Genomic DNA, 27,297 nt, shown 5'->3' with positions numbered 1-27,297 from the left:
GAACCTGTCAGATTCAACTTGAGTGGTATAAATGATAATAATTAACTTATATAAAGGAAATGAAATGAAATGGGGTTTAACGTCCTACTGTTTGCTCGGAACTGGGCTAATGAAGACGGGCATATGCCATACAGTGTGCTATGGGGGAAATTTTGCCCGGACAGCGGCACTACGGCCTACTCTTATATCGAATTCCAACTGTCAAGGGATCTTTTACGTGCACGCCAATGTGTACACGGGACGTCGGTTTTTCGTCTCATCCGAATGACTAGACAGCTGTCCTTGTCAGGCCCTCCTAACTTATATATCTATATCTAAACAATAGAAGATTATTTTTATATGATATAAATAATTAATATTAGGTTTACTTCAATTCACAGTGTAACAATTAATACCTATTAAAACTTATATAGCTTCAACAATTAGATTAAAACAGCGAGGGGCGAAGAGGGAGCATAGGGGTTGTTTGGGTGTGCAAGGCGGCGCGAGGGGGGGGGGAGTTCATAAGATGATTTCATTAAATGGTAGTTCATGTCCAGTTTTACATTCATCAATAAGACCAAAAAAAAGATAGCGGAGCGGGCAGGGGGGGGGGGGGGGGGTTGTATAAGAGGATTATAACTGAACCGATTTATTAAATATTTGGTCGAATTTAGATTAAAGTCTCTAACTCAATATCATCGAAAATCTTCGACATCGAAAACACGAATTATTTGTCAATTTAAATCAACATTGATGTTGTGATCTTACTGGGAAAAGATGGGCTTCTGATATCTAATATTTAAGACAAAATAAACACTTTACCACAAGTCATGTCAAACGGCGACGCCATATTCTTATCTGGAGAGCATGTGCAATAAATAGTATCGGTGTAGACTGGAATAACAAGACGCTAGAGATTTCGCCAAACATAACTGATTAGAAATTCTAGTAAAACAGAACGATTGAATATAAATCAGTTTATATACATTCATATTACATTAGTATATGCGTTGCGACCCATTTATGTCAAATTCTAGATCCCAAATATTACCGATTTAGCTCCTTTAAACTTTAACAATCAACCCTTATCAAGGCAAGATACAAGGGACAGAGAGGGCGCTTTTGTCGCGGGGTGAGGGGGTGGGGGGAGTGGAGGTTACCTAAGAGGATTAATCATATTTACACCAATGGACAGATAGGCTGCTGATGATTACTACTCTTCGTTAATTAGGCTAATTTTAATTAGCAGAAACATTAGACCCTTTATCTTATCTTTCAATTAAAACGAATTCGGACAAATCTGGTTTTTGTTCCACTCGGCTTTGATATTACACACGGCTTTATTAATCACGAGAAAACTACCTATTTAAAAGACGGATAAAACCAGAACCAACTCAGTATATGGTTTGTTGGTCAACGTGTTCACATCGATTGGTATTTTAAACTTATAAACTAAAAATGAAGCTGTGGATTTTCATCTTAGTTAGCCTGGCTTTATTATCCTTGGCTGCGACAAAGAAGGCAAAGAAGGCCAAAAAGAAAGCCGGAAAATATGGACCAAGAGTTGCAAACGCCGAACGTAAGTATTTTTGTTTGTTGTGAAATCCATTTGACACTCCATCAACATTCCTAAACACTGTTATTTTGAGAACAGCAATCGTCCCATTTCTATCACTGTTAGTCCGAAAACAGCAATCGTCCCATTTCTATCACTATTAGTGGGAGAACAATAATCTGGCCAGTTTTGCTTATAAATACACATAGAATTCATACATTTATGATTCGAACTACCAAGTCATGCATGGATGATGACCTGACATTATGAGTATCTTATGTATGATTTGGATGAAATCCATTTAACACTCTGAATCCATTTCAATCCGAATTTTTCTGGCCCGGTCTGATGCTCGTCTTATCGTATTATTATTGTAGTTTCTGAAAACAGTTTAGCATCCAACATCTCTGCATTATGGGAGAAGGTGAACAGAATTGGAACGGTTAGTGGTGGTGGTGTACAGATCCACGTTCATGGGATGGGAGATGCTGAACCACATATGGATGACCATGCTGATGGAACACACATCCATTTGCACATGCATCTAGATGATGACGACGATGATGACCATCACAAACGCCGCCACGATTACCATCACAGACGCCACCAAGATGACCACCATGACGACCACCATGGTCACGGAAACGATACACACGGTATATATATCATGATCATAGAAATGAAACACATGGTCTCTTTATAAAATCTATACTTTTGGTATTTTATGCATGATTTCAATGTCCTAAAATCCAACAGATTAACAACCAAGTTCATTCCTTAAGACCGGCACTTCTTTGTTTACACAAGCATGTTTAATATTTACCCATTTCAAAGTTGTTGCGTTTATTAAAATCGCAATAAGTCTATGTAATGGGTGTACGCGAGCTCGAAAAAGGCCATCATTAATCCGCTTTTCATCATAATAACATGCATTTTAATTTAGAAATTGAAACATTTTAAACTAAGGTACTAGCCATCCCCGATATGCATTTTTACACCTTGTCGCCTTCTGTGAAATAAAGTGGAGCCACGGTGGCTAAGTGGGCAAAAACGCTGACTCGCTAGAATGAAGGCCGCGTGTTCGATCCCTGCATTGGCAGAGAAAGTTCATGGGGATTTTCCGATGTTGGTTTCTCCTATCAGTGGTGCAGGACGGAGGGCCTGACAGGGACAGCTGTCCAGTCGTTCGGATGGGACGAAAATTTGTATACATTGGCGTGCACGTAAGAGATCACTTGGCCATAGTGCCGAGCTTAACGTCCACTCGACACAAACTAGGTTATTCCAGGACTAGCATAATATGGTTCAATTCAATTTTATTTCATTAATTCGCTTGCGGGTAGGGGTCTTTAGCAGTGGGAGGATACTGGAAATCCCAGAGAAAACCCACGAGGTAGGACAATCGAAACCACACCACTTGACTCAATGACTGACCTTATGATGGAACGAGCACGCGTTAGCCATTCGGCCACCCAACATCCCGCGTGTGCTTTAGATAAAAAAAAAAAACGTCAATGATTGAGCCAAGTAATGTGATGATTTCGATCACTAGCTTCTACATGACACGGACAAGGGTCACCACGTGGGTTTTCTCCGTGTCCCCCAGTGTCCTTTTACTTTTAAAGACCCGATGTGCTAGCGAGGTATAGAAATAAAATTGTACCATATGTTTGTCTTGAAATTATCCAGTTTTTGTCGAGTGGATGTTTAACCCCATTCCCTCTATTTCTTACTATTACTGATCTAATGGTGAAGTATAAATCTATTTTTTTCTTTATTTACCCTCTCTTGAATCATTGCCACCTTATTATTTTGAAAAAAAATGAGTTGCAAGGAATAATAATGAATTATTTATGTTTTATGTATTATAGAATATGAATATGCTGTGTGTCATGTACACCCCAACACCGCTCTACCAGCAGATCAACAACAACCTATAAATGGAACCATATACTTTAGACAAAAGGTTCGTACGCTTTAATCACCTTTAAACAGGAGCGTCCGCTAGCTATTTTAGCCATGAATGGAAATAGATATTTTCTATTTCCAATGAAACAATGCACCCTTAGGTGAATATCCAAGACCAATTATTATTATATTATTTGTGAGTTATATATTGGGACACGCAATAAAACAATTGACGTGACTTTCCCTTGTCAGTGGTGCGGGGCGGAGGACCTGACAAGGACAACTGTCTAGTCATTCGGATGAGACTCAAACCCTAGGCCCCGTGTATACATTGCCGTGCACGTAAAAGATCCCTTGGCAATTGGCATTCGATATAATAATAAGCCATATAGCCGCTGCCCGGGCAAAATTTCCCTCATAGCACACTGTATGGCGTATGCCCATCTTCATTAGCCCAGTCGGGACAGAACAGTAGGACGTTAAACCCCATTTCATTTTCACCTCAATGTCAATTCACCTACATTCAATATTAATGTTGTAAAATTTATTACAGCATGGCAAACATTTAGAGGTTAAAGTTCATTTGAGCGGATTTGATATGTCTGGTGAACACGTTAGCCACATTCATGGTCTTCACGTGCATGAGTTCGGCGATTTGGGTGATGGTTGTCAATCGCTGGGATCCCACTTTAACCCTGATGGTAAAGAACATGGTGGTCCTGAAGGAGAACACAGGTAACTGCTCTAAAGATATCTAGATGGAGTCTCTGAAATACCAATTCCTAATACATTTTTTATAAAATATTTTTCTGTTAATTTAGAGAATATATATTTCACTATTACATTCACGGAAATAACGCCGTTTGGTTCACTCCACTGAACTCATATGAGCCGAAATATTGTCTCAAAGCTTCTGAATTTATCAAATTCGCGCTTAAATTGTTTTGTTTATTAAATTAAATCATTTTTTGTGGGGGGGGGGGGGGGGGGAATCAACATCGGCTTAAATTGTTTTGTCTATTAAATTAGATTATTTTTTGTGGAGGATAAAATCAACACCGGATTAAATTGTTTTGTCTATTAAATTAAATTATTTTTGTGGGGGATAAAATCAACATGGGCTTAAATTGCTTTGTTTATTAAAAAATTATTTTTTATGGGGGATAAAATCAACATCGGCTTAAATTGCTTTGTTTATTAAAAAATTATTTTTTATGGGGGATAAAATCAACACCAGCTTAAATTGTTTTGTCTATTTAATTAAATTATTTTTGTGGGAGATAAAATCAACATCGGCTTAAATTGTTTTGTTTATTAAATTATTTTTTATGGGGGATAAAATCACCATCGGTTTAAGTTGTTTTGTTTATTAAATTACTTTTAATTGGGGATAAATCAACATCGGATTAACTTGTTTTGTCTGTTAAATTAAATTATTTTTTGTGGGGGATATATTTTGTTTTAATGTATGTTTTTCTGTTGTAACAGACATAGTGGTGATTATGGAAATATAGAATGTGATGAGCATGGTGAGACTTACAAGACGTTCTATGATCACCATACAGATCTAGAGGGACACTATGGTGTTCTTGGAAAGGGATTAGTGGTACGTACAGTTAGTGTTAAGCATATTCATACAACATTTGTGTTCCCCAAAAAACGACTGCAAGAATAAAGGTTATAAAACCTACGAATACCATATATATTATTCTTAGAAAACTTGTGGTCTTCGAAACAAAATTCGGCTGTTGGTTTCATGATGTTGGTGTCTATCCCGGTGTCAGCCGAGTAAGTTCTCCCGGTTCTCTCCTTGTGTCGACCGAGTAAGTTACCCCAGTTCTATCCCGGTGTTGACCTAGTAAGTTCCCAGGGTTTTATCCCGGTGTCAACCGAGTAAGTTCCCAGGGTTCTATCCCGTTGTTCCACCGAGTAAGTTCCCTGGGTTCTATCCCGGCGTCGACCGAGTAAATTCACCGGGTTCTAACCGGGTTGGGCCGAGTAAGTTCCCTGGATTCTACCCCGGTGTCGGCAGAGTAAGTTCCCCGGAGATTGTCAGAGGTGCAGGACGGAGAAGCAACCAGCATCTAGATTAGTTTGGATGACGTTAAACCCTATTTCATTTCATTTCAGATCCATAAAACAGCAGATGATTTATCAGACTCTGGTTCTGCAGGAGATCGACTTGCATGCTGTGTTGTTGTAAGTGCAACTATCGACCACTGGGATACCATCCTTGGTGAACACGAGGAACATGTTAACGATACGGATCATCATGACCATCATGGAGACCATCACAGAGATCACGATGATGACCATCACAGAGATCACGATGACCATCACGGAGATCACGATGACCATCACGGAGACGACCACGATGATCACAAGGATCATAAGCGTAAGGATAACAAGAAAGAACATAAAAGATATAAAGAACACAAGAAACACAGAAAGTATCACTAATAAAATTGAAACTAACACAGAATCTTTTTTTAATGATAAAGTTAAAAATTGTATGTTTTTGATATGTACACGTATACTGTAGTTTAATAAATAATCTGTACTCTAACGTCTGTGTTTTGTTGAGGGGTAATAAGTTTAGGGGGTTCAGATGCTGTTAGGGGTGCATAGTGTAGGGAAATGAAATGAAATGAAATGGGGTTTAACGTCCTACTGTTCTGCTCCTAACCTGGGCTAATGAAGACAGGCATACGCCATACAGTGTGCTATGAGTGAAATTTTGCCCGGGCAGCGGCGCTACGGCCTACTCTTATATCGAATTCCAACTGCCAAGGGATCTTTCACGTGCACGCCAATGTGTACACGGGACCTCGGTTTTTCGTCCCATCCGAACGACTAGACAGCTGTCTTTGTCAGGCCCTCGACATAGTGTAGGGGTTCAGATGACGCCAAGGGAACAAAGTTTAGGTGACCAGATGCTGTGAGAGGTACAATGTCTAGGGGGTTCAGATGTTGAAAGAAGTACAGCGTCCTAGGGGTTTACGTTACTTTGAGGGGTGCGATGTCTAGTGGTCCAGCTGCTGTGAGGGGTAGAAAGTAGAGGCGGTCCTGTTGCTGTGAAGGTTAAGGACCTGAGATAACGGTGACTCGCGTGACCACTGAACGCCTTTAGGGGAGCTGACCTCCTATTCTAGTCCTGTGGTTATACAGCGTACAGTACCTGGGCCATTATGATATAGTACATTGTACTCTCTACTTACGTTATGTTCCTTATATTAAACCTATTATAACTGAAAAGAATCCTGTTTTCCTGTGAATAGAGGTTCCAGTCCCACTCCGATGTGTAACGGGTCCAATATTACAATACTTCAGTAAGAAAATAACAGTTTTTAATTAAAAGACGTGCTATACATTTCATACCCTATCATCTTGTCACTATGAGTAAAGATTGTCAATGTCTTTTGAAAAGAGCGGAGTTGATTTTGTCAGCCATTTTCTGGTGGTGGTGGTGGATCAGTAGATAGAGCCCATTAACCAGGGGTTCAAGTGTACAATCCCCGTGTTTGTGGGATTTTCCAGGCTGGTTCCCCTTTTCAGTGATGCAGTACAAAGGGCCATGTGTCAGCGTCTTGTCATTCGGGTGGGACGAAAAACTAACGGCACGTGTAGACTATACGTGGGCGTACACGTAAAAGAACTCATCTGAGTTGAAATTCGACCAGCCGTAGGATCTTCATTGGCCCGGTCGGTACGGAAAATCAGAGCGTAAAACCCGATTTAATTTCGTTTCCTAAAGGGGGGGGGGGGGTTGGATGGCCGAATGGTTAGCACGCGCGCGCTGTATCATACGGTCTGTCATTGAGTCAACTGGCGGGGTTTCGATTCCCCGGTTGTACGTGGCAAGGAGTAGGGTCGCCTGTCCATCCTCATGGGTTTTCTCCGGGTCCTCCGGTTTCCTCCCACTGCTAAAGACCCCTACGCGCAAGCGAATTATTGAAATAAAATTGAACCATGTGTTAGTCCCGAAATGACCTAGTTTGTGTCGAGTGGACGTTAAACCCCATTTCTCTCTCTCTCTCTCGTTTCCGAAAAGTCAACCATTAATATCCGTTGAAAATTTTTACTTAATAATCGTACTCAAAAAATTCAAAGGGATGTAACTCTTCAAATTCAAAACGACTCCCTTAGTTATGCACTCTATTTTGAGTCCAATATATACACTTAGTGATATTATGCGTATGACGTGTAAGTGATTGTTATCATAGTTGTCAATATACTATATTCAAATGAAATGTGTTCACATCAAAATAACTATAACCGACTGCCGTTCATCGTAGCTTCAATCCAATCCATATGAGACAGAACTCTCGCAAACACACTTGGATATCCATTCATGTTGCAATTTTCTGCTCCCCAGGAGACTACGCCAACAATAAAGAATTTGCCATCCATTCGACAGGCCAGTGGGCCTCCAGAATCACCCTGAAAGTAACATTTGAAAACGTCCTTAATTAGTCAGTGACATAGTTTAGCATGAGGCGCCCGTCTTCGTTAACCCTGTCGGTGCATAACAGTAGGACGAGAAACCTCATTTCATATCAGCATGAGAGGAACTCTCTATGTCATAAAAAGTAACGACAATGAACGGGTCAAATTCATGCTCAAACCAAACCGAGTTGTCTCCCCTTATCTCTCATTGTGTTTACTTTTTACGACGAAGGTCACATCGTTGCAAAAATAATTTCGGTAATGTCTGTTGCCTAGATACTATGACGTCATATATTATTTCAGGCAAGGGAGTAGGTACCGGCGTTCTAAAATTAGGAGTGAACGCATAAAAAGAGGCCCCACGCTCCGAATAATTTAAAATTTCATTACATAAGGAGCTTGGTCGAGTAGAGTAATGAACCAAGAAAATTCTCCTAAGGCGGCGATACGATCACATCTCTGTTTGTACTATAAAGAACAAATATGGCACTTACAGCACAAGGTCCTCGGATACCATCCCCAAAACAGACCATATCTTCCTCTAAGGTGGTCTGCCACATATCTCCACATCTTTCATGATCAACAACATTCGAATGAACTTGTCTCATTACTTGATCTTCATTGTGATCTGTTATAAAAAAATAAAAACAGAGATTTTAGTTTCAGGTGATTACCTGGATTGGTATTTAATTAATTTTCTCGCGGGGTACCTTTCATATCTGCATCCCCCACCTGTGCAGAACACTGGTGTATCTACGTTATGGTAGGTATGGCACATGTCCCATTTGGTGATGGCGGTGCCACTAAGAGGTACTAACAGTAAGGCCATTCTCATCCGTAAGCTAGGAAAGTAGTCTGGAATGTTTTGCAAAATATACGAAATTTGTAAAGTTATCTGACAAAAAATTGGTGTCAGATATTTAGACAGGGGCGCAATTCCAGTACTTTCTGCAGATACGTCACTGTTGCGAGGCTGGTGTTTTCACACACCCACACACACAAACACGTGTATCTGGTGGTCAAGGTCATGTACCTTCTGGGAAGTTATAATATTTACCTAATGTAGTTCCCCAACCTGTTACCCAACAATCTCCTTTGGCTTCAACCGCTGCCATTCTAAACCCTGATGGATCTTCCTCGGTGACTGGTAGTGCTTGGGCTTCACCTGCTAAACAAAGGGGAACAACTTCAGCATCTTCACTGAGTTTTATCAAAGCCAGATCATGGGCGTAACGCGCATGTAACGTTGAATTCTCCCTGTTGACACCGGGATCATTCGATGTGTAGTTCGGAAACTGAAAATATAAAATGTCGACATTGTTACCATTAAACATACATTATGCAAGAGCTAAATCTGCCTATTGCAGGTCTTTCTTTAGGCTTGAAATGTTATCTAAATTATTAATTAGACATTAACTTATCCAGATCATAATCAACTCTCGATGGCATCGCTACCCTGCGATATTTAGCAGAGTGGAATACATTTATCAAAGCATAATCAAACGTAAAAATGGATAATCGAGACTTTGTTTTGGTTAAGTGGGTAAGACGCTGGCTCGCTAGCCCTGTGTTTGGGTGTTCGATCCCTGCATTTGCCGAGATATTTCATTCAGATTTTCCGGCGTGGTTCCCCCATATCAGTGATGCAGGGCCTGACGAGAGCAGCTGTCTAGTTGTTCGGATGAGACGAAAAACCGAGGTCCCGCGTACACATTGGCATGCACGTATAAGATCCCTTGACAGTTGGAATTCGATATAAGAGTAGGCCGTAGTGCCGCTGTCCGAGCAAAATTCCCTCATAGCACACTTTATGGCGTATGCCCGTCTTCATTAGCCCAGTTCGGAGCGGATCAATAGGACGACATTTCATACGCTATGGGTGTAGTACGGGGATCCTTTATTTGCATGGCAATGAATACGCGGTTTCGTCGTAAAATACGACCAGGTCTATACCACTGCCTAAGCGAAACAGGATAATACGTTTCTTGTTGCATCAGTCAACCAGAGAGAGACAGAGAGAGGCAGAGAGAGAGAGAGAGAGAGAGGGGGGGGGGGGTGCCATTTCGGGATCATCATATTATGGTAACACGACAAAAAGTTATTGGAAGGCAATATAACACAGAGAGTTCTAAATGGATTTCATCCAAATCATACATCAGATACTCATGATACCAGGTCATCATTCAGGCATGACTTGGAATTTCGAATCATTAATGCAGAAATTCTATGTGTATGTATAAGAAAAACTGGTCAGATTACTGAAATTCTAAATAGTTAAAGCGATAATATGTTAAAATAAAACTTTAAAATACATGGCAATGAGAGAGAGAGAGAGAGAGAGGGAGAGAGAGAGACCCCCCCCCCCCCCACACACACACGCAAACTTGATCATTTCGGGGCTAACATACGGTTCGACCTCCCAACCCCACGCTCAGCCAACCAAGTAGGGTCTGATATGGTTGAGACCGATATTATCTAACGAGCACAGCGGATATTTCTACTTACAACGAATATCTGCGATATCGGAATATCTCTTTCTGACTCTTCAAACTGTAAAAGATTGTATTCCCCTGTTCTTACTCTCCAATATTCTGGTTGGGAAAAACTGGAAATATTGTTGAAATTAAATTATATATTAATAAAAAAAAACTTGGTAATGCACGGACGTTTTATATTTTTTTCGATTTCTCTTATCTAGTGACAGTCAATTATCTTTTTTTTTTAATTGTCAGATATCCTCCCACAGTCTCATACAATAACTTTCGGTCTTCGAAGGAATTATTAGTAGGCAGAAATTTGCCTGTTTATATATTATCACTCGTCACTTCAGACAGTTATATAGAAGGATAACTCGTGTTTTCCTTTTGCTTTCGTCACTTCCGTTTCTTGAAATCTTCATTACGCACCTATCGTGGCAATGATCACTGTGTTAAAATTATATTTAGAAAGTGTTTAACCAGTTCTATCACATGTGTGATAATGACTGACACCAATAGTGTCCTTTAAAGAAGCAGATTGGCAGATCGGCAGATTGAACTCAGAGTTACTGGTCTAACAGTACTTACTATCTGAAACAATGAGCTGCTGTTAAAACCCAACGACTTCCGATAACAGCTCCAGCACATGCGTGAGCACCAAGAACTGATCTCAGCGCCACCATCCAAGGCCATGCATCCGTGTTGGCCACAGTTCCACCAACAACCCGTTTACGGCGATGTATAGGCGGAGTATTGCCACATTGCTCTGAAAAAATGAAAATAAAATTAAATGGGGTTTAACCTTCTGTTTGTTTCCACCAGCTAGAAGATTGTCAAACGCCATTCAGTATGCTCTGAGCGAAAGTGTGCCAGCCTACTCGTCATAGCATGTCAAGGGTTCCTGGACGTCCACCCCAACGTGTACAATGGATCACGGTTTTATGTCCCCATCCAAACGACTGAGCACTCTTTCTTGCCAGCCTACTCGTCATAGCATGTCAAGGGTTCCTGGACGTCCACCCCAACGTGTATCAGGGACCTCGGTTTTATGTCCAATCCAAACGACTAGGCACTTTTTGTTGCCAGGCCTTCCATCCTGTACCACTGAAAATGGGAATCCAAGTTGGAAATACCTGCTCTAGATTAGATTAAGCTAACAAGGCGACTCTCGGGTAACAGTCAATAAGATTGCCCAACTTGAATATGTGCCTTAGTTTATGTTGGTAAAGTCAAAGTATAACCTGTAAAATTGAATAAGCATTTTGTGGCATCCGATGGTTGCTAAAATATATGTATTTAACACAAACCTTGAAGGTGAGTTGGAGAAGATGTGTTTCGCGGAGCTTCATCTTTCATTGGAATATCCGGTAAAACAGGTGAATTTGAGTCTGAAAATTGAGCAAACTTCAATGAGGATATTGTAGATTATAGATACATTAGTCTCACGTGAAGACTTTTGCCCGTAATATTTGTTAGTCCTTGTTATTTTACTCTCACTATTCCATATTTCTGCCAGACAAGGGAATTATTGGGACTGCCCTTGGTATGGCGAGGCTTCAAGGACTGTGTTTGATACACAGGATTTGCTTGGATTTATACTTGTGATCAAAGACGACAATGAAATGAAATGATATGGGGTTTAACGTCCTCTGAATTGGGCTAATAAAGACGGGCATACGCCATACAATGTGCTATGAGTGAAATTTTGCCCGGACAGCGGCACTACGGCCTACTCTTATATCGAATTCCAAATGTCATGGGATCTTTTACGTGCACGCCGATGTGTACACGAGTCCTGCATCAATGGCAAGGGGGAACCACGCCGGAAAATCTAGACGAACTTTCTCGGCCAATGCAGGGATCGAACACCCGACCTGCAGGCTAGCGAGCCAGCGTCTTACCCACTTAGCCACCGTGGCCCCAAGACGACAATTCTGTAAGATAGCTTGTCATTGGCCCGTGGGACATATGGGTGAATATTCTTTGTTTTAGTACAGATTGTCTGTGATTCTAATCTGTGAAAGATGACATTGCTATATGTTATATACTTGTACAGTAGACTTGTTGGAGAACATATTTATGATTATAGTCGCTCTAAAATCCGCGATACAAAGATAAAACCGAGGAAAGAAAAGTCTAGTTAGGGCAAAGTCTTATGGTACTCAAATCACTCTGAAATCAACCGAGGACAGCAGTTTAGTTGGGGATAATTCTTATGATTCTCAAGTCACTCGAAAATACGCGATACATTCAGAAAACCGAGGACAGCAGTTTAGTTCGAGAACATTTTTATGATACTCTAAAATACGTAATACATTCATGAAACCGCGTTATTCTTTAGGTTATTTGAAAACTGGATTATAAAAATGACTGTAGCTTACCATTGGTTTCTGGCAGGGTATCAGTCTGTTCCACATCTAAAAAATAAAATGTTTTAGTATTTAATCATCGTTCAATTCTTTCTAGTACTGGATATATTTTAATGCCTGGCCAAGTTTCCGGCCTCAAGAGGAGGGGGAAAGGGGGCCAGAGGGACCCCTTGACTTCCTTTAATAAAATATGTAATAACTATAAGATTTCTTTTATTATTAAATTTCAACGTAATTTAAATTCCTTTCTTTATTAAATCTGTGGCTAGTGGTTTGAAACATGTCTCAGCACCCCTACCCCAACTGTAACAAAAGTCAAATGGGGTTTAACGTCCTACTGTTCTGCTCCGACTGGGTTAATGAAGAAAGGGCGTGCGGTATGAGGGTGTTGACCGAGAACGATCCTCGGGATTTTCCGGTGTGATTTCTCGTGTCAGTGGTGCAGGACTGAGGGCCTGACAAGGAACGGTGTCTATATATATATATAGTAGTTCAGATGGGACGAAAAATCAAGGCCCCGTGCACGCGAAACAACCCTTGACAGTCGGAATTATAAATGGGCAAAATGTCCCTCATAACACACTGTATAGCGTATGTCCGTATTCAGTACTCATGTCACACTGTATAGCGTATGTCCGTCTTCAGTAGCCCAGTCGGTGCAGAAAAGTAGGACTTTAAACCCTATATAGTTTAATTTCATTTCCTACTGTAATATATATAAATATTATAATTTAAACCCCATATAGTTTAATTTTATTTCTCACTGTAACATATATATATATATTAAACTTTAAACCTCATATAGTTTAATTTCATTTCCCACCGTAACATATATAAATATTGTACTTACGATTGTCTGGTTGTTGTGTACAACATAAATGACCTGGTGTGGGACATAGAGATATGTTAAAACGATGCCAATAAAACAAAGCACAACTATTTCCACATATTCCACCAAAATAATCACACAACACAAAACTAGTAGTTAATGGTGACCCTGTAAAACACATAGAAAACCATAATTATTCTTTTACCTGAGGAGGATTGGATGGTCGAATGGTTAGCGTTGCGCGCTGCATCATAAGGTCTGTCATTGAGTCAAATGGCGTGGTTTCGAATCTCCGGTTGTACGTGACAAGGAGTAGGGTCGCCTGTCCAACCTCATGGGTTTTCGCCGGGTTCTCCGGTTTCCTCCCACTGCTAAAGACCCCTATATACATGCAAGCGAATTATTGAAATAAAATTGAACCATGTCCTGCACCACTGACAAGGGGGACCCACGTCGGAAAATCCCGATAACTTTCTCGGCCAATGCAGGGATCGAGACCTCCAGCGTCTTACCTACTTAGCCACCGTGGCTCCCGTGGTTCCCCGAACAGGGAACGCGGCTGAATTCTGGTTGAATATGGTCAAAACGCCAGTTTCAGTGATCACATTGTCGGTGTCCATGTCCGCTTTGTCATAATTTCAATCATTCATCAATTGGGTTTTTTTTCACTAAAATCCTTTAAAGATACATTATGTAAGATTTAGATAAAGAACTAGCCATTCTTGCTATAATAGTTCGAAAGTAGATGATGTAAAATAAATAATTTGAAAATTTCATTCAAATTACTCTATTGAGAGTGAAGATATTAGCCTTTGAAGGTTTGACAGAAGCTACTGGTTGATCGAAGCTAAGTCTCGGTCCTCCATATTTGATTAAATCAAAGTATCGCGGAACCATTCTAATCTATTTAATATCGGAGAAATCTGATGCCATCGAGAGTTGATTAAGGCCTGGATCAGTTAATTAATGTCTAATTAATACTTTAGAAAACATTTCAGGCCTAAAGAAAGACCTGCAATAGGCAGATTTAGCTCTTGCATAATGTATGTTTAAATTTTGGATATGGTGTGTAGAATATGCATACATATAACATATCTTTCTTTGTCGGTCACTGTTTGCAATACTCTGGGCGATTTTGACAGAAAAACGCCCCTGTAGGTTGTTATCGTTGATTAATAGGATCCAACATTATCAAATATGGATTATAGGTAGTTAGTTTTATTAATAGTAATACACTAGTATCAATGACCTTCACAAATGTCGGTAGTGACGTATATGTTCCATGTTATTTCAATATTCTATCGCTTATTAGCCTAACTAATGTTGTTATCCTCTGTTTCCTATAATGACCTTTTTGTACTTCGGTATTTTATTTTCAGTGGGCGTCAGATGTTTTGTAGTGCTCCGTGTGACGTGATGGATTTACCCCCAGTGTGTGTTTGCTCCTGGGCACTTGCGCATGTCCGAAACTATTGTTTACATAACAACAAACCGATACCTACTTCCGCCGGTGTGAAATGGTCCCTGGTCTACTAATAATTTCAGGAAAACCATTATAATTATGATGTACAAATAACCAATAATAAGACAACATTACATTTATGTTAGTGAAATAATTCGTGGTATGTTCGATAGGCATAATGCCTTCAAAAAGTACACAATTACATTACATTATATTGCATTTATAATAGTGAAATAATTCGTTGTGTGTTCGATAGGCACAATGCCATCAAAAAGTACACAATTACATTACATTACATTACATTTATAATAGTGAAATAATTCGTGGTGTGTTCGAGAGGCATAATGCCTTCAAAAAGTACACCATTACATTACATTACATTTATAATAGTGCAATAATTCGTTGTGTGTTCGATAGGCATAATGCTTTCAAAAAGTACGCCTTTCATATGGCTTTAAACACACCTCCATCGCCACTATCGGTCATTTCATGTTTGAAATGGTTTCATCCAGCATGTGTTGGGTTTTCAGAAGAAAATGAACCAGTCTCTTTTACAACCCGAACTGTGGAGTTAGTTAAATTTTTTATAGCACCTCGTGGGTTTTCTCCGGGTCCACTGGTTCCTCCCACTGCTGAAGACCCCTACGCGCAAACGAATTAATGAAATAAAATTTAACCATATGTTGGTCTCGAATTGACCTAGTTTGTGTCGAGTGGACGTTAAGCCCATTTCTCTATCTCTCCCCTTTCCGGATATATTCAAAGATGCCATGTTGATTATTATCTTGTAAATATTAATTCAATGACAAGATTAATATTAAATGCAATCTTTTCATACAATCCAATTATGATAGAGGCCAAGAAAAAACATTTCATCATTCTCAAATTTCGTGATTCAATTATATTTTAATTATATAATTTGTCAAAATCAGACACTGTAAATAATGATGATGGTGGACTAGTGAACCAGTCTGATTACAATTAGACCTTACTTTCAATTCTTTTCCGTTTTTCAAATTTATAATAGCATTTACACTACATTTATGATATAAGCATATGGAAACCACATACGTAGTTCAAAATTTCGTTTTACTTGTCTTTACTACAATGGGATCTGTTATATATATAGAGAGAAATGGGGTTTAACGTCCACTCGACACAAACTGGGTCATTTCGGGACTAACATATGGTTTAATTTTATTTCAATAATTCCCCTGCGCGTAGGTGTCTTTAGCAGTGGGAGGAAACCGGAGGACCCGGAGAAAACCCATTAGGTTGGACAGTCGACCCTACTCTTTGTCACGTACAATCGGGGATTCGAAACCACGCCAGTCGACTCAATGACAGACTTTATGATACAGCGCGCGCACGCTAACCATTCAGCCATCCAACCCCCCCAGTTGTTATATAACCTGCTTTCTAGATAATGCGAGGGATTAGCAATGAAACCGTCTGTTACGGCGAATTTTTGGCGTGAGGTGCACAGAACAGTGGGTAACCCACTAGAAACACCAACGCTGATTGATTAATCAAATGTCTGACGTTATAGGGTCAAAAGACGCCCGTATGACCTCTGACGCGACCTTCCACTACAACCGGCTAGATCTTCATATTGTAGAAGCCATACGAAACAAAATATAGATCGGTATTTTAATGAGATTGAATAAAGCAGCAATTCATCCCTTAACTCCCCTATTCAAAGATTCCGCCACTACAGTGTTGACCTACAACGCATATAATAATGTAATATGAATGTATATAAACTGATTTACATTTAGTCGTTTCTGTTTTTACTCTAATTTCTAATCAGTTATGTTCGGCGAAATCCGCGAAGAGTTCAAATTCCGTGACAGTCTTTGGCGTCTGGTTATTCCAGTCTACACCTGTAGTATTCTCCTGTGGGATATATTTAGCCTCGCTCTTCGAGTCGCTTCATTAGAAATAGCGCTCGAATTGATTCTGGCACGCGATTCGTGTGCCAATTTTAAAATTTTCATTTTGTCTTAAATATTGGATATCAGAAGCCCATCTTTTCACGTTAAGATAACAACATCAATGTTGATTTAATTTGACCAACAAGTCTTGTTTTCAATGTCGAAGTCTGTGGATGATATTGAGTTAAAGACTTGCCTCCTTTAAGCAATACGGAATAGTGTTGCTTCTGGGGAACATCTGTTATTATAGGCCCTGAAGCCTAGGCATCATTAGTTTCATTATAGTAGATTAATAGTACAACAATGGCAATATTGTGAAGATGCCCTAGGGTAAAATCATAGAAATTTGTTTTAGATGTTTATCTTCGCGGAACCCATGGTGTAATTTCGCAAATGGGAAATGAAATGAAATGAAACGAAACGGGATTTAATGTCCTAATGTTCTGCTCCTACTCGGCTAATGAAGTGTGCTATGAGGGAAATTTTGCCCGGACAGCGGCGCTATGACCTACTTGAATTCCAACTGTCAAGGGTTCTTTTACGTGCACGGCAATGTGTACACGGGACTTCGGTTTTTCGTCCCACCCGAACAACTATATGATGTCCCTTACAAGGCTCTCCGACCCACGCCGGAAAATTCCGATGAACTTTCTGGGCCAACGCAGGGATTGAACACGGGACCTCCATTTTAGTGAGCTAACGTACTACTCACCGAACCACTGTGGCTCCCCTCGCAAATGAGAGTAGCCAAACCAATTAATTAGAACATAAAACAATCTGTTGTTTCTTTTTTTTTAAATTACCTATTTAATAATTAAACTGGAAATACAATTACTGTTTCATACAAAGCGACGTTTAAATTGGTATTCTTCAGTATTTATCAAGAACGGGCCCCGGGTTCACAAAGCATTCTCGGACTTAAGTTAAGAATTTACTCAACTTTCCTTCACTGTTTATGAGAAACATCTTTAATCCAGAAACACAAAACTTTGCACATAGTTTCTTATTGATGTATTTGATACATTAAAATAACAAAAGTTTTATAAAGGGCTATATTTTAGTTAAAATAAGACGAACAATTTTGAGTAAATTCTTAACTTAAGTCTGAGAATCAATCTGGTTAAAACACAGATTCTATTTCGTTTCGTTTTTATAGTTCAAAATTTCGTTTTACTTGTCTTTACTACACTTGGATCTGGAAGGGTTGTTATTTAACTCGTGTTCTGAATGGTGTCAGGGATAAGCCAATGAAACGGTCTGTTACGGCGAGCCTTAGGCGTGTTTTTCACGGAACTGTGGGTAATCCACTAGTAACATCAATGCTGATTGGTTAATCAAATGTCTGACGTCAAAAGGGTCATAAGTCGGTCTTTTGACCCCTGAGGTGACCTATCGCTATAACTTGTCAGATCTTCATGTAGTGTAGACCATCGAAAGTATAAAAAAACGAAACGAAATATAGATCTGTATTTTAATCAGACTGTCTGAGAATGTTTTGTGAACTCGGCACCTGATATTATATTAAAACAAATGATGGGACATTGTATACTTGTAAAAAAACAATAACGAGAATTTAGTAATGACCAATAATGACAAGTCTCTTGTTGCTCATCAGAGCAAAAGTTGCTCCGTAAAAAACAACATTTGAAGAGCCCCAGGGATAGATAGATAGATAGATAGATGTTTATTGCATCAAACGTCCATGAAGGACAAAGAACGGCCGAAGTCACGTTTTCAACGAACCCCAGTTAATGGCGCCATCTGGTAGCAAATTGTATACGCTTTCTGTGGAACAATCAATTTCTTCAGGTAAAAACGACCGGAGTCACATCCAACCAAGGCCCTTCTGAAATGGCGCCCTTCTGAAATGGCCTCCCAGACAAATACAAGTCCATCGTATTTATTTGACCTTAATTTGGCTGAAAAATGGAAGTCAGTTGTTGTACTGGTAATTATGATTCGTATTAAACATCATTTTGAAGTTGTAATTAAACCCACTCGTTGTTCTGTTCGCGTCAAGCATTGATCTCGTCCTAAAGTCTGTTTTGCCTTTTATGCGAAAGACAAAAATGTGACTTAGATCGTTCTTCCCCTGGACTCTTCAATTGTATTCCATTGTGTAACCTAGAAGTTTTTGCTATTACGCAGAAGTAGGTAAGTAACACAGGATATGTTTGACTCTAATCACAGAATATAAGCCAATCTGGCTAATTCAAATTTGCACCTGGCACGCGAATACGGCTCTCCTTTGACGAACGAGTTTTCGTCTTCTACGCAAATGTTATTTTTGGTTTTTATATAAGAGAGGCTTATTGTTAGTCAAGCTAAATACGGGACATATCCTTCAACTATGTTATCGTATGTGGGCCGGTCTGTATTGGTTAATGATAACCTTCGTGTTCCCGACTCTGATAGTCAGGTGGCGTAATTACCACTAGAACATGGCGAGTAGTTTTATGAAATTCCGTAGATTGCTCTTAAATGTCAAACATTGATATAAACATAGAAAAAAACTTCACTTTTTATCTGTTCTGATCCAAAGAATGTTTGTTTGAGTCTAAAACAAGACGTTTAATAAGTAAATAACACCACGTTAAATCTAATTATGGAAATGCTGAAGACAAGGTGAAAAGTGATATTACTTAGAATATTTACTTACATTAGCGCTCTTGAGCCACTAGTTTGTTGGATATTCAGCGATTTATAAATAGATTATTATTATTATTATTATTATTATTATTTCTGGTTCAGATTATAGATTATAAATACATTATTATTATTATTGTTGTTGTTGTTATTATTATTTGTTAATATTATTATTTTTTTTTCTGGCTCAGATTAGTTCCATACTGGACGTGGATCATCAAATTGTGTGTACTCTTACAATGGTACGGAATCCCGATGACCCGTTTATACACCATTGGTAGCACCTTAAAGTACACACAGCATGTCCGTCTTCTTTGACCCAGTCGGTGGAGAACAGTACAATGTTAAAACCCATTTCTTGTAATGTTTTACTTTTATTTTAAAATGGGGCTTGGTCGTTTTCCTTTTAAAGACGATATTTTTTAGCTGAACTGTTTAGATGACCAAGATTAAAACCAACTTAGAATTAAAGCCAGGTAGATAGCCGGGGCTTGTCAGCTAGTTTTGCTGTTCCTAACGATCAACGGTGTTTTTATACTTAAGTGTCTGGGTCCTTAGCAGAAGAACTTATATTAAATTACTTCAAGAATGCAACCTTTTAATTGGCCGAGAGCTCAAATTTATAATATGATTTTTCTCTCAGCCAATGTAATGGCCGAATCCTTAAAACATTTTAATTTTCGTGAATAAGGCCTCGGGTCGGCTAGACCCCAAATTCGTAAACGAGTATCCTTACTTTCCCCAAGACTCATCTATAAAGTTGGCTCGAGTAAGCTGATTACGTAACGTATATCAGACAGTTGAATTATTTATCGTACGTAAGTTTCTATCCAGGGACTTTGAAGCTGTCTCTTGCCTTGTATGCCTCCAACATATTCGTGAAGTTCCACGGCATTTTCCGACGTGGTCTAGTCATTCGCATGGGACGAAAAACCCGAAATAAGAATAGGTCCCTGCGCCTGTATTCCACATAGGTCTCTGTATGCCCGTCTTCATTAGCCCAGTAATTTCCTGACGAGTTATTAAACTCTATCTGCCATTATGGACAATAATTATGCTTTACCACACTGGACTCTATTATGGACTCTATTAAAAATCCCTACTGGGTTCTAATTTACCAATTATCTAGAGTAACATCCTATATGTAAAACATCAAATATTAAATCACCATAAGGTTTGATTGTCAATACAGAATGATTGTAGTCCAGTCCCAGGCCAATTCTTGTAATAATTCTATTTTCTGATTCCTATCTGTTTTATATAAAATATGGCACTGAACAGTATGACGTTAAATCCCATTCCATTTTATATCAATAATCACAAACCAATTCTTGGTATAACTATATATTCTGTTTGTTATATAAAATAAAATAAACGAATTTAGAATCTAGAACATATTGAATTATTTGTAAACTTAAAGATACATTATGGGAGATTAGATAAAGAGCTGACAGTTCTCCCTATAATAGTTAAAAACTAGATAATGTAAAGGGAATTTGCTGAAAATTTAACTCAAATTGATAAACTCTGCACCGAGAATTTAGCGATTAAATTTTAGGTCTAGCCCCCATCATCATTACTAAAAAAAGCATAGTCTTGATTATCCATTATTTTTTTAAAAATTTAATGATGAATGAGTGTTGAGCAGCAGATAGGAATATAATCCAGTAAATATTGCAGGCTAGCGATGACATCGAGAATTGTTTATGGTCTGGATAAGTTAATTAATGTCTAATTAATCATTTGGATAACATTTCAGACCTAAAGAAAAACCTGCAATAGGCAGATTTAGCTCTTGAATAATGTATGTTTAATTGAGCCATGAAATTGGGTGTAATGTTCTACCTTTAATCAACAACCGGGATAGGATGTTGCATGATGGGAATTTTTCCCGGACAGTCGCGTTTCCGCCAAAATCTTCGTTGCATTCCATCTGCCAGGGGCTCTTTTACGTGCACGGGGGGGTGGGGATGGTTAAGACGTGCGCGCTGTGTCACAAAGCCTGTCATTGAGTCAACTGGCTTTGTTTCGAATCCCCGGTTGTACGTGGCAAGGAGTAGGGTCGCCTGTTCATCATCGTGGGTTTTCTCCGGGTCCTCCGGTTTCCGCCCACTGCTAAAGACCCCTACGCGCAAGCGAACTATTGAAATAAAATTAAACCATATGTTAGTCCCGAAATGACCTAGTTTGTGTCGAGTGGACGTTAAATCCCATTCCCTCTATTTCTTACTGAAATGAAACGAAATGAAATGAAATGGGGTTTAATAAAATTAAACCATATGTTAGTCCCGAAATGACCTAGTTTGTGTCGAGTGTACGTTAAACTCTCTCTCTCTCCCTCTCTCTCTCTCTCTCTCTCTCTCTCTCACGCCAATATGTTTTCGTCCCAAACGAACAACTAGAGGCTGTTCCATGTTAGGATTCTGAGAAATTGTTTTTAAAACTGTGGGAATCTTAGATAAAAGATTGGACATTTTGTGCGCGTGATTCGTTGCCTGGCAACATATCTTTACTAGATCTAACAGTTATACTGTTATATACATTGATTAATGTAACATAGAGTACTGCTGGGGGTGATTTTGTTGTTTTATGAGTAGAATTCTGTCAAATTCAGCCATAACGTCATTAATACTTCTCCCAGTGGTGTACAACAGACGTCATAATGGTGATAATGATCATTAAATTCAATATAGATATATAGATACTGACAGTTCGTTCAACAATAAGGCAAGCTCATTTATTTCATACTTTCGTGTACCAAACTGATCAGCAGTGAATATACGCTCGACCGCTACAATTACGGATAGGGATAACATCGGGGCTAGTTAATTAGCTCACAATATTAACTTTTTTTCTTCTGCAAATTAAATCTTAAAACAATTTTTTGAATTATTAAGAAAAAAAAAGAAAAGATTGGAACCATTTCTGGATACAAATATTTCCTATTAAGTGTAAATGGGTATATAAAATTAGTTCCTTATTAAATAAAGGTTAGTCATCATGAGTTAAAAGAAGCTTTCGCATTACTTCTGTGAAACAGATTGCATAAAGGCTTAGAAATATCAATTTACAATATACAAACCATTTCACTCTATCGAACGGGAAATGAAATTAAATGGGGTTTATCGTTCTACTGGTGTGCTCCGACTGGGCTAATGAGGGTAATTTTGCCCGGACAGCGGCGCTACGACCTACTCTTATATCTAATTCTAACTGCCAAAGGATCTTTTACGTGCACGCCAATGTTTACACGGGTCCTTGGTAAATCGTCCCATCCGAACGACTATACAGCTGGCCTTATCGGGCCCTCAGTCCTGCATCACTGACAAGGGAAAACTACGCCGAAAAATCTAGATGAACTTTCTCGGCCAACACCGGGATCAAACCCGCGACCTCCAGTCTAGCGAGCTAGCGACTTACCCACTTACCCACTTAGCCACCGTGGCTCCTTCAAATTGATAAGGGATTTTGAACGTGTTATGTGATGTACATGTTTGTTTTTTTATTTTATATTTCTAATAATAATATCGCTACTTTAAACTAATCTATGGACAAACACAATAATTCAATCTAAGCTAGATACCGTTATCAAATAAGTTTTACGACCGTCACATTTGGGTTACGGGTATTTCTTTTATTTTTCTAAAGCAGCTAAATCCCCAATATTTTGGATCTAGAAATTGAGACAAATGGGTCTCAACGCATATTAATGTAATATGAATGTATATAAACAGATTTACATTCAGTCGTTTTAGTTTTTACTCTAATTTCTAATCAGTTATGTTCGGCGAAATACGCCAGAAGTGTCAATCGAATGGCAATCTTTAGCGGCTGGGTATTCCAGACTACACCGATTGTATTTGTTCGCAAGCTCTTTAGATTACATATGACTTGTGGAATATGTCTACCCCTCGTTCTTCGAATTTCTTGTTACAAATCGCGCTGAAACGCATTATTTTACACGATCCGTGTACCAATGGTAAAATGTTTATTTTGTCTTAAATGTTGGACATCAGAAGCCCATCTTTTCTGGTAAGATCACAATATCAATGATGATGTAAATTGACAAATAATTGGATGATATTGAGTTAGAAACTTGGCTACTTTAAATATATAAAATTTGTGTTACTAACCCTTTACAAAATACAAGGGGGCCACGGTGGATCAGTTAGTAAGGTACTGGTTCACTAACCAGAAGGTATTGGGTTCGATTCCGTTGGTGGAGGAAGTTTCTCGGATTTTATCATCGTCAGAGATGCAAAACGATGTTTCTGGCAAGACAACTGACACTTGAAAAACGGGGAGTAGGCGGAGACCTCGCTGTCCGTCTTGTTTAGCCCAGTTTGTACCGAAACGTTAAACCCCCATTTCACTTCATGGCAGATAGTTATACTCTATCGTTGGGGCTATTATCTTTATATATTTATTTTATTCTTTTCTATTTTACGTCCCTTCTACTTCCCTCTAAGAAAAGGGTTACACATTAGAAAACATATTAATTCTTAAAGATACATTATGGGAGATTAGATAAAGAGTTGGCAGTTCTCACTATAATAATTAAAAATTAGATAATTGAAAGGGACTTTGTTGAAAATTTTAGTCAAATTGATCCACTCTGAACCGAGAATTTAGCCATTGAATTTTCGACCTAGCCTAGTTCATCATTACTAAAGTCGGTACGATAAAAACACATAGTCTCGATTATTAACTTCATGATTAAATCATGGATGAAAGTTAAGCAGCAAACCGGATCCTAATCCAGTAAATATAGAAGGCTAGCGATGACATCGAGGGTCGATTATTGTCTGGATAAGTTAATTAATGTCTAATTAATAATTTAGATAACATTTCAGTCCTAAAGAAAGACCTGCAATAGGCAGATTTAGCTCTTGCATAATGTAGTCTTAAGACTTAATGACTACTTTAAATATCAGTTGACCAGAAAGTAAAAGAAAACTTACCAAAAGACTGAATAACTGACAAGGCCATCAAAACTCCAAAAAGAATTTTAGCTGCCATCATTAAAACTATTCACAGATCGAGCAAACAAAACACCGAACAGCCAGTCGGATGGTGGTTACTCTTCTCTGAAACTCAAAGCCATTCAACAGTTGGTAAATACTCGCAGTTTGATTTGGCCACTCTGGATTGGTCAATAGGGATACCTTCATGTGGGTGTAGTGTAATAGTGTAACTACGTATGTTCGTAGAATGATAATGGTGTGTTATTGTCGGTTAGCTACTGATGATTTAGATCTGTACGTATAAAGTATCATTTTCTCCTAATTATCAACCAGTTAAATAAACAAACGTCAAGTAGATCGATAGTTTAATTGTAGCTTTACGTTGATGGATTGTCGTCGGGTTTAAGCGCACTGGGCCATGTTTCTTGAAATCTTAACTAAAGATAAAATCCAAATTTTAGTAGATACTTCAATTTTGCTTGGCTAATCACTAAAATCAATCTAATATTATCCAATCAAATTATTAAAAATTGGATTTTATCTTCGTTAAAAATTTCTTGAAACAGGCCCCTGGGCTCACTTTGCACAAACTATAATTCATTGTATCTGGTTCACAGGAGGTCCCGTATTGGATTCCGATGTTGACAGAAAAGGTTCGTACGGGCTCAATGGATGTTAGGGGGCAGAACCTGAAATGCCCGAAACAATTTTGGGTAACCGGCGGCGGAGTCCGTCGACTTCACTTTACCCGTCTGCCCGAAAAGTCAGATTGTCCGAAAATTAGGGTGGGGGCGACCCCCCTGGCTCGTACGTCTATGGCTCGGGATTCACGTTGTCAGTGTTGCGGGACGGAGGCCTGGCAAGAAATGAAATGAAATGAAATAGGGTTTAACATCCTACTGTTGAAATGGGGTTTGACGTCATACTTTCCTGCACTGACTTGGCTAAAGACGACGGGTCTGAAGAAGCTTGTATATTGAAAATAAAATGCTCCACGCTGTCCAAACGTTCTGAAATGAAAAGGATATACCATACCACAAAGACTTTCAATTAATGAGATATCTAATGATAATTGGCCAACATGTGTTACTTGTATCGGAGCCATTTAACTGATGAGGGTTCATTAATAGCACACAATTTTCCGTACAATTATAGGACTTCGTTTCAATCCCTTAAAGATTTAAAATACAACCAAAAACTCCCGATGTTCGCCGAAAAAGTACCTCGGGATTTTCCGGTCCTGGTCCCCCTCTGGTGCAGGACGCAAGGCCTGGCAAGAACAGCGTCTATTCGTTCGGATCACACGAACAACTGAGGTCCCGGCGTGTACACAATGGAGTACATGTAAACGAAATCTTGAAAATTGGAATTCAAAATAAAAGTAGGCCGTAGTGCCGCTGCCCGAGCAAAATTTCCCCATAGCACACTGTATGATGTACGCCCGTCTTCATTAGCCCAGTTAGTGCAGGAAAGTAGGACGTGAACAGATAAGAAAGTGCACCGCTGACGTTTATTATTGGTGAGTAAACGGGCTGTGTAATGTTTTACATACATTGAACACTAACAAAGATCGTGGGTGAAGGACACTGAAGTGATAGCACTATATAGAATCATATTAGAATGTAGGCGTGAATGGTTGAAACTGAAAAAGGAAGTGAGAGAGAGAGAGAGAGAGAGAGAGAGAGATGGTTTTACAGGCGACTCTACTCCTTGTTACCTACAACCGGGGAATTGAAACCACGCCAGTTGACTTAATGACAGACCTTATGATACCACGCGTACGCGCTAAACATCCAACCCCCCGAAAAATGAAATGAAATGAAATGAAATGGGTGATAACTGTACCTCGACAACAACAGAATCATTCGGTGGATTCTAATGAATACAGGTTTCGTATAATCGATAGCAGCTATCTGCTCCAACAAGGCTAATGAAGACGGGTTTACGCCATACAGTTTGCTATGGGGGAAATTGTGCCCGGGCAGCGACGCTACGTCCCACTCTTACAGCGAATTCCAATTGATACCGGATCTTTTACGTACATACCAGTATGCACAAGGGACCTCCCATCCGAATGACGATACAGCTGTCCTTGTTAGTCCCCCCGTCCTGCACCACTGACAAAAGGGAACCACTCCGGAAAATCGTCCACAACCGGGAGTGAGCCTGCGACCGCCAGACTAGCGATCCAGCGTCTTACTCATTTAGCCACCGTGACTCCTATCTGATATGAAGGAAATGAAATGAAACAGGGTTTAACGTCCTACTGTTCTGCTCCGAACTGGGCTAATGAAGACGGGCATAAGCCAAACAGTGTGCTATGAGGGAAATTTTGCCTGGACAGTGGCACTACGGCCTACTCTTATATCATCTTCCAACTGTCAAGGGATCTTTTGCTTGCACGCCAATGGGTACACGGGACCTCGGTTTTTCGTCCCATCCGAACGACTAGACAGCTGTCCTTGTCAGGCCCTCCGCCCTGTATCACTGACAAGAGGGAACCACTCCGGAAAATCTGGATGAACTTTCTCGGATATGGAGGAGGCACTGTTTTATACACATTATATAAGTTGAAAATATAGTCAAATGTAGAGTACCAAAAGATTTGTTATCAGTAAAGAAATATAGGTAAAGGTCTGTTGATTAACAGCTGACTGATTCCTAAACTCCTAGATTGGTTCATTATGTTAAAATGTGGGCGTCAAGTCTATTGTCTATGGGCTTC

The 27,297-nt window shown here is 39.3% G+C and overlaps 2 protein-coding genes across 2 annotated transcripts; one reads left to right on the top strand and one right to left on the bottom strand.

Moving 5' to 3' along the window:
* Positions 1-1,371: 1,371 nt before the first annotated feature.
* Positions 1,372-5,955, top strand: LOC126828880 (histidine-rich glycoprotein). The gene is made up of 6 exons (XM_050558958.2): positions 1,372-1,561; positions 1,915-2,193; positions 3,409-3,503; positions 3,999-4,180; positions 4,934-5,051; positions 5,576-5,955. The coding sequence occupies exons 1-6, from the start codon at positions 1,441-1,443 to the stop codon at positions 5,903-5,905; spliced, it is 1,125 nt and encodes a 374-aa protein (XP_050414915.1). The 5' UTR covers positions 1,372-1,440; the 3' UTR covers positions 5,906-5,955.
* On the bottom strand, positions 5,955-24,790 carry LOC126828879 (elastase-1). Its single transcript, XM_050558957.2, has 9 exons — positions 24,570-24,790; positions 13,588-13,734; positions 12,750-12,785; positions 11,676-11,756; positions 10,957-11,134; positions 10,397-10,496; positions 8,949-9,186; positions 8,386-8,519; positions 5,955-7,885 (listed from the first exon to the last, which is right to left on the bottom strand). Exons 1-9 carry the CDS (start codon positions 24,628-24,630, stop codon positions 7,715-7,717), a joined length of 1,146 nt encoding a protein of 381 aa, XP_050414914.1. The 5' UTR covers positions 24,631-24,790; the 3' UTR covers positions 5,955-7,714.
* Positions 24,791-27,297: the final 2,507 nt, after the last annotated feature.

The sequence above is a fragment of the Patella vulgata genome, chromosome 7 (assembly GCF_932274485.2).
Source record: "Patella vulgata chromosome 7, xgPatVulg1.2, whole genome shotgun sequence".
Classification (NCBI taxonomy): Eukaryota; Metazoa; Mollusca; class Gastropoda; family Patellidae; genus Patella; species Patella vulgata.
Note: the sequence above shows the minus strand (reverse complement) of the source record. Positions and strands in the feature narration are given on the sequence as shown.

Bases quoted from the DNA above. Each gene is read 5' to 3' on its own strand.
- LOC126828879 (XM_050558957.2), bottom strand. From the start codon at position 24,630: ATGATGGCAGCTAAAATTCTTTTTGGAGTTTTGATGGCCTTGTCAGTT. The intron at 11,135-11,675 runs GTTTGTGTTAAA...TCATTTTTTCAG, and splicing joins TTCTCCAACTCACCTTCAAG to AGCAATGTGGCAATACTCCG. The intron at 8,520-8,948 runs GTAAATATTATA...TTTTTATAACAG, and splicing joins AGGTTGGGGAACTACATTAG to ATCACAATGAAGATCAAGTA.
- LOC126828880 (XM_050558958.2), top strand. From the start codon at position 1,441: ATGAAGCTGTGGATTTTCATCTTAGTTAGCCTGGCTTTATTATCCTTG. The intron at 1,562-1,914 runs GTAAGTATTTTT...TTATTATTGTAG, and splicing joins AAGAGTTGCAAACGCCGAAC to TTTCTGAAAACAGTTTAGCA. The intron at 2,194-3,408 runs GTATATATATCA...TATGTATTATAG, and splicing joins TCACGGAAACGATACACACG to AATATGAATATGCTGTGTGT.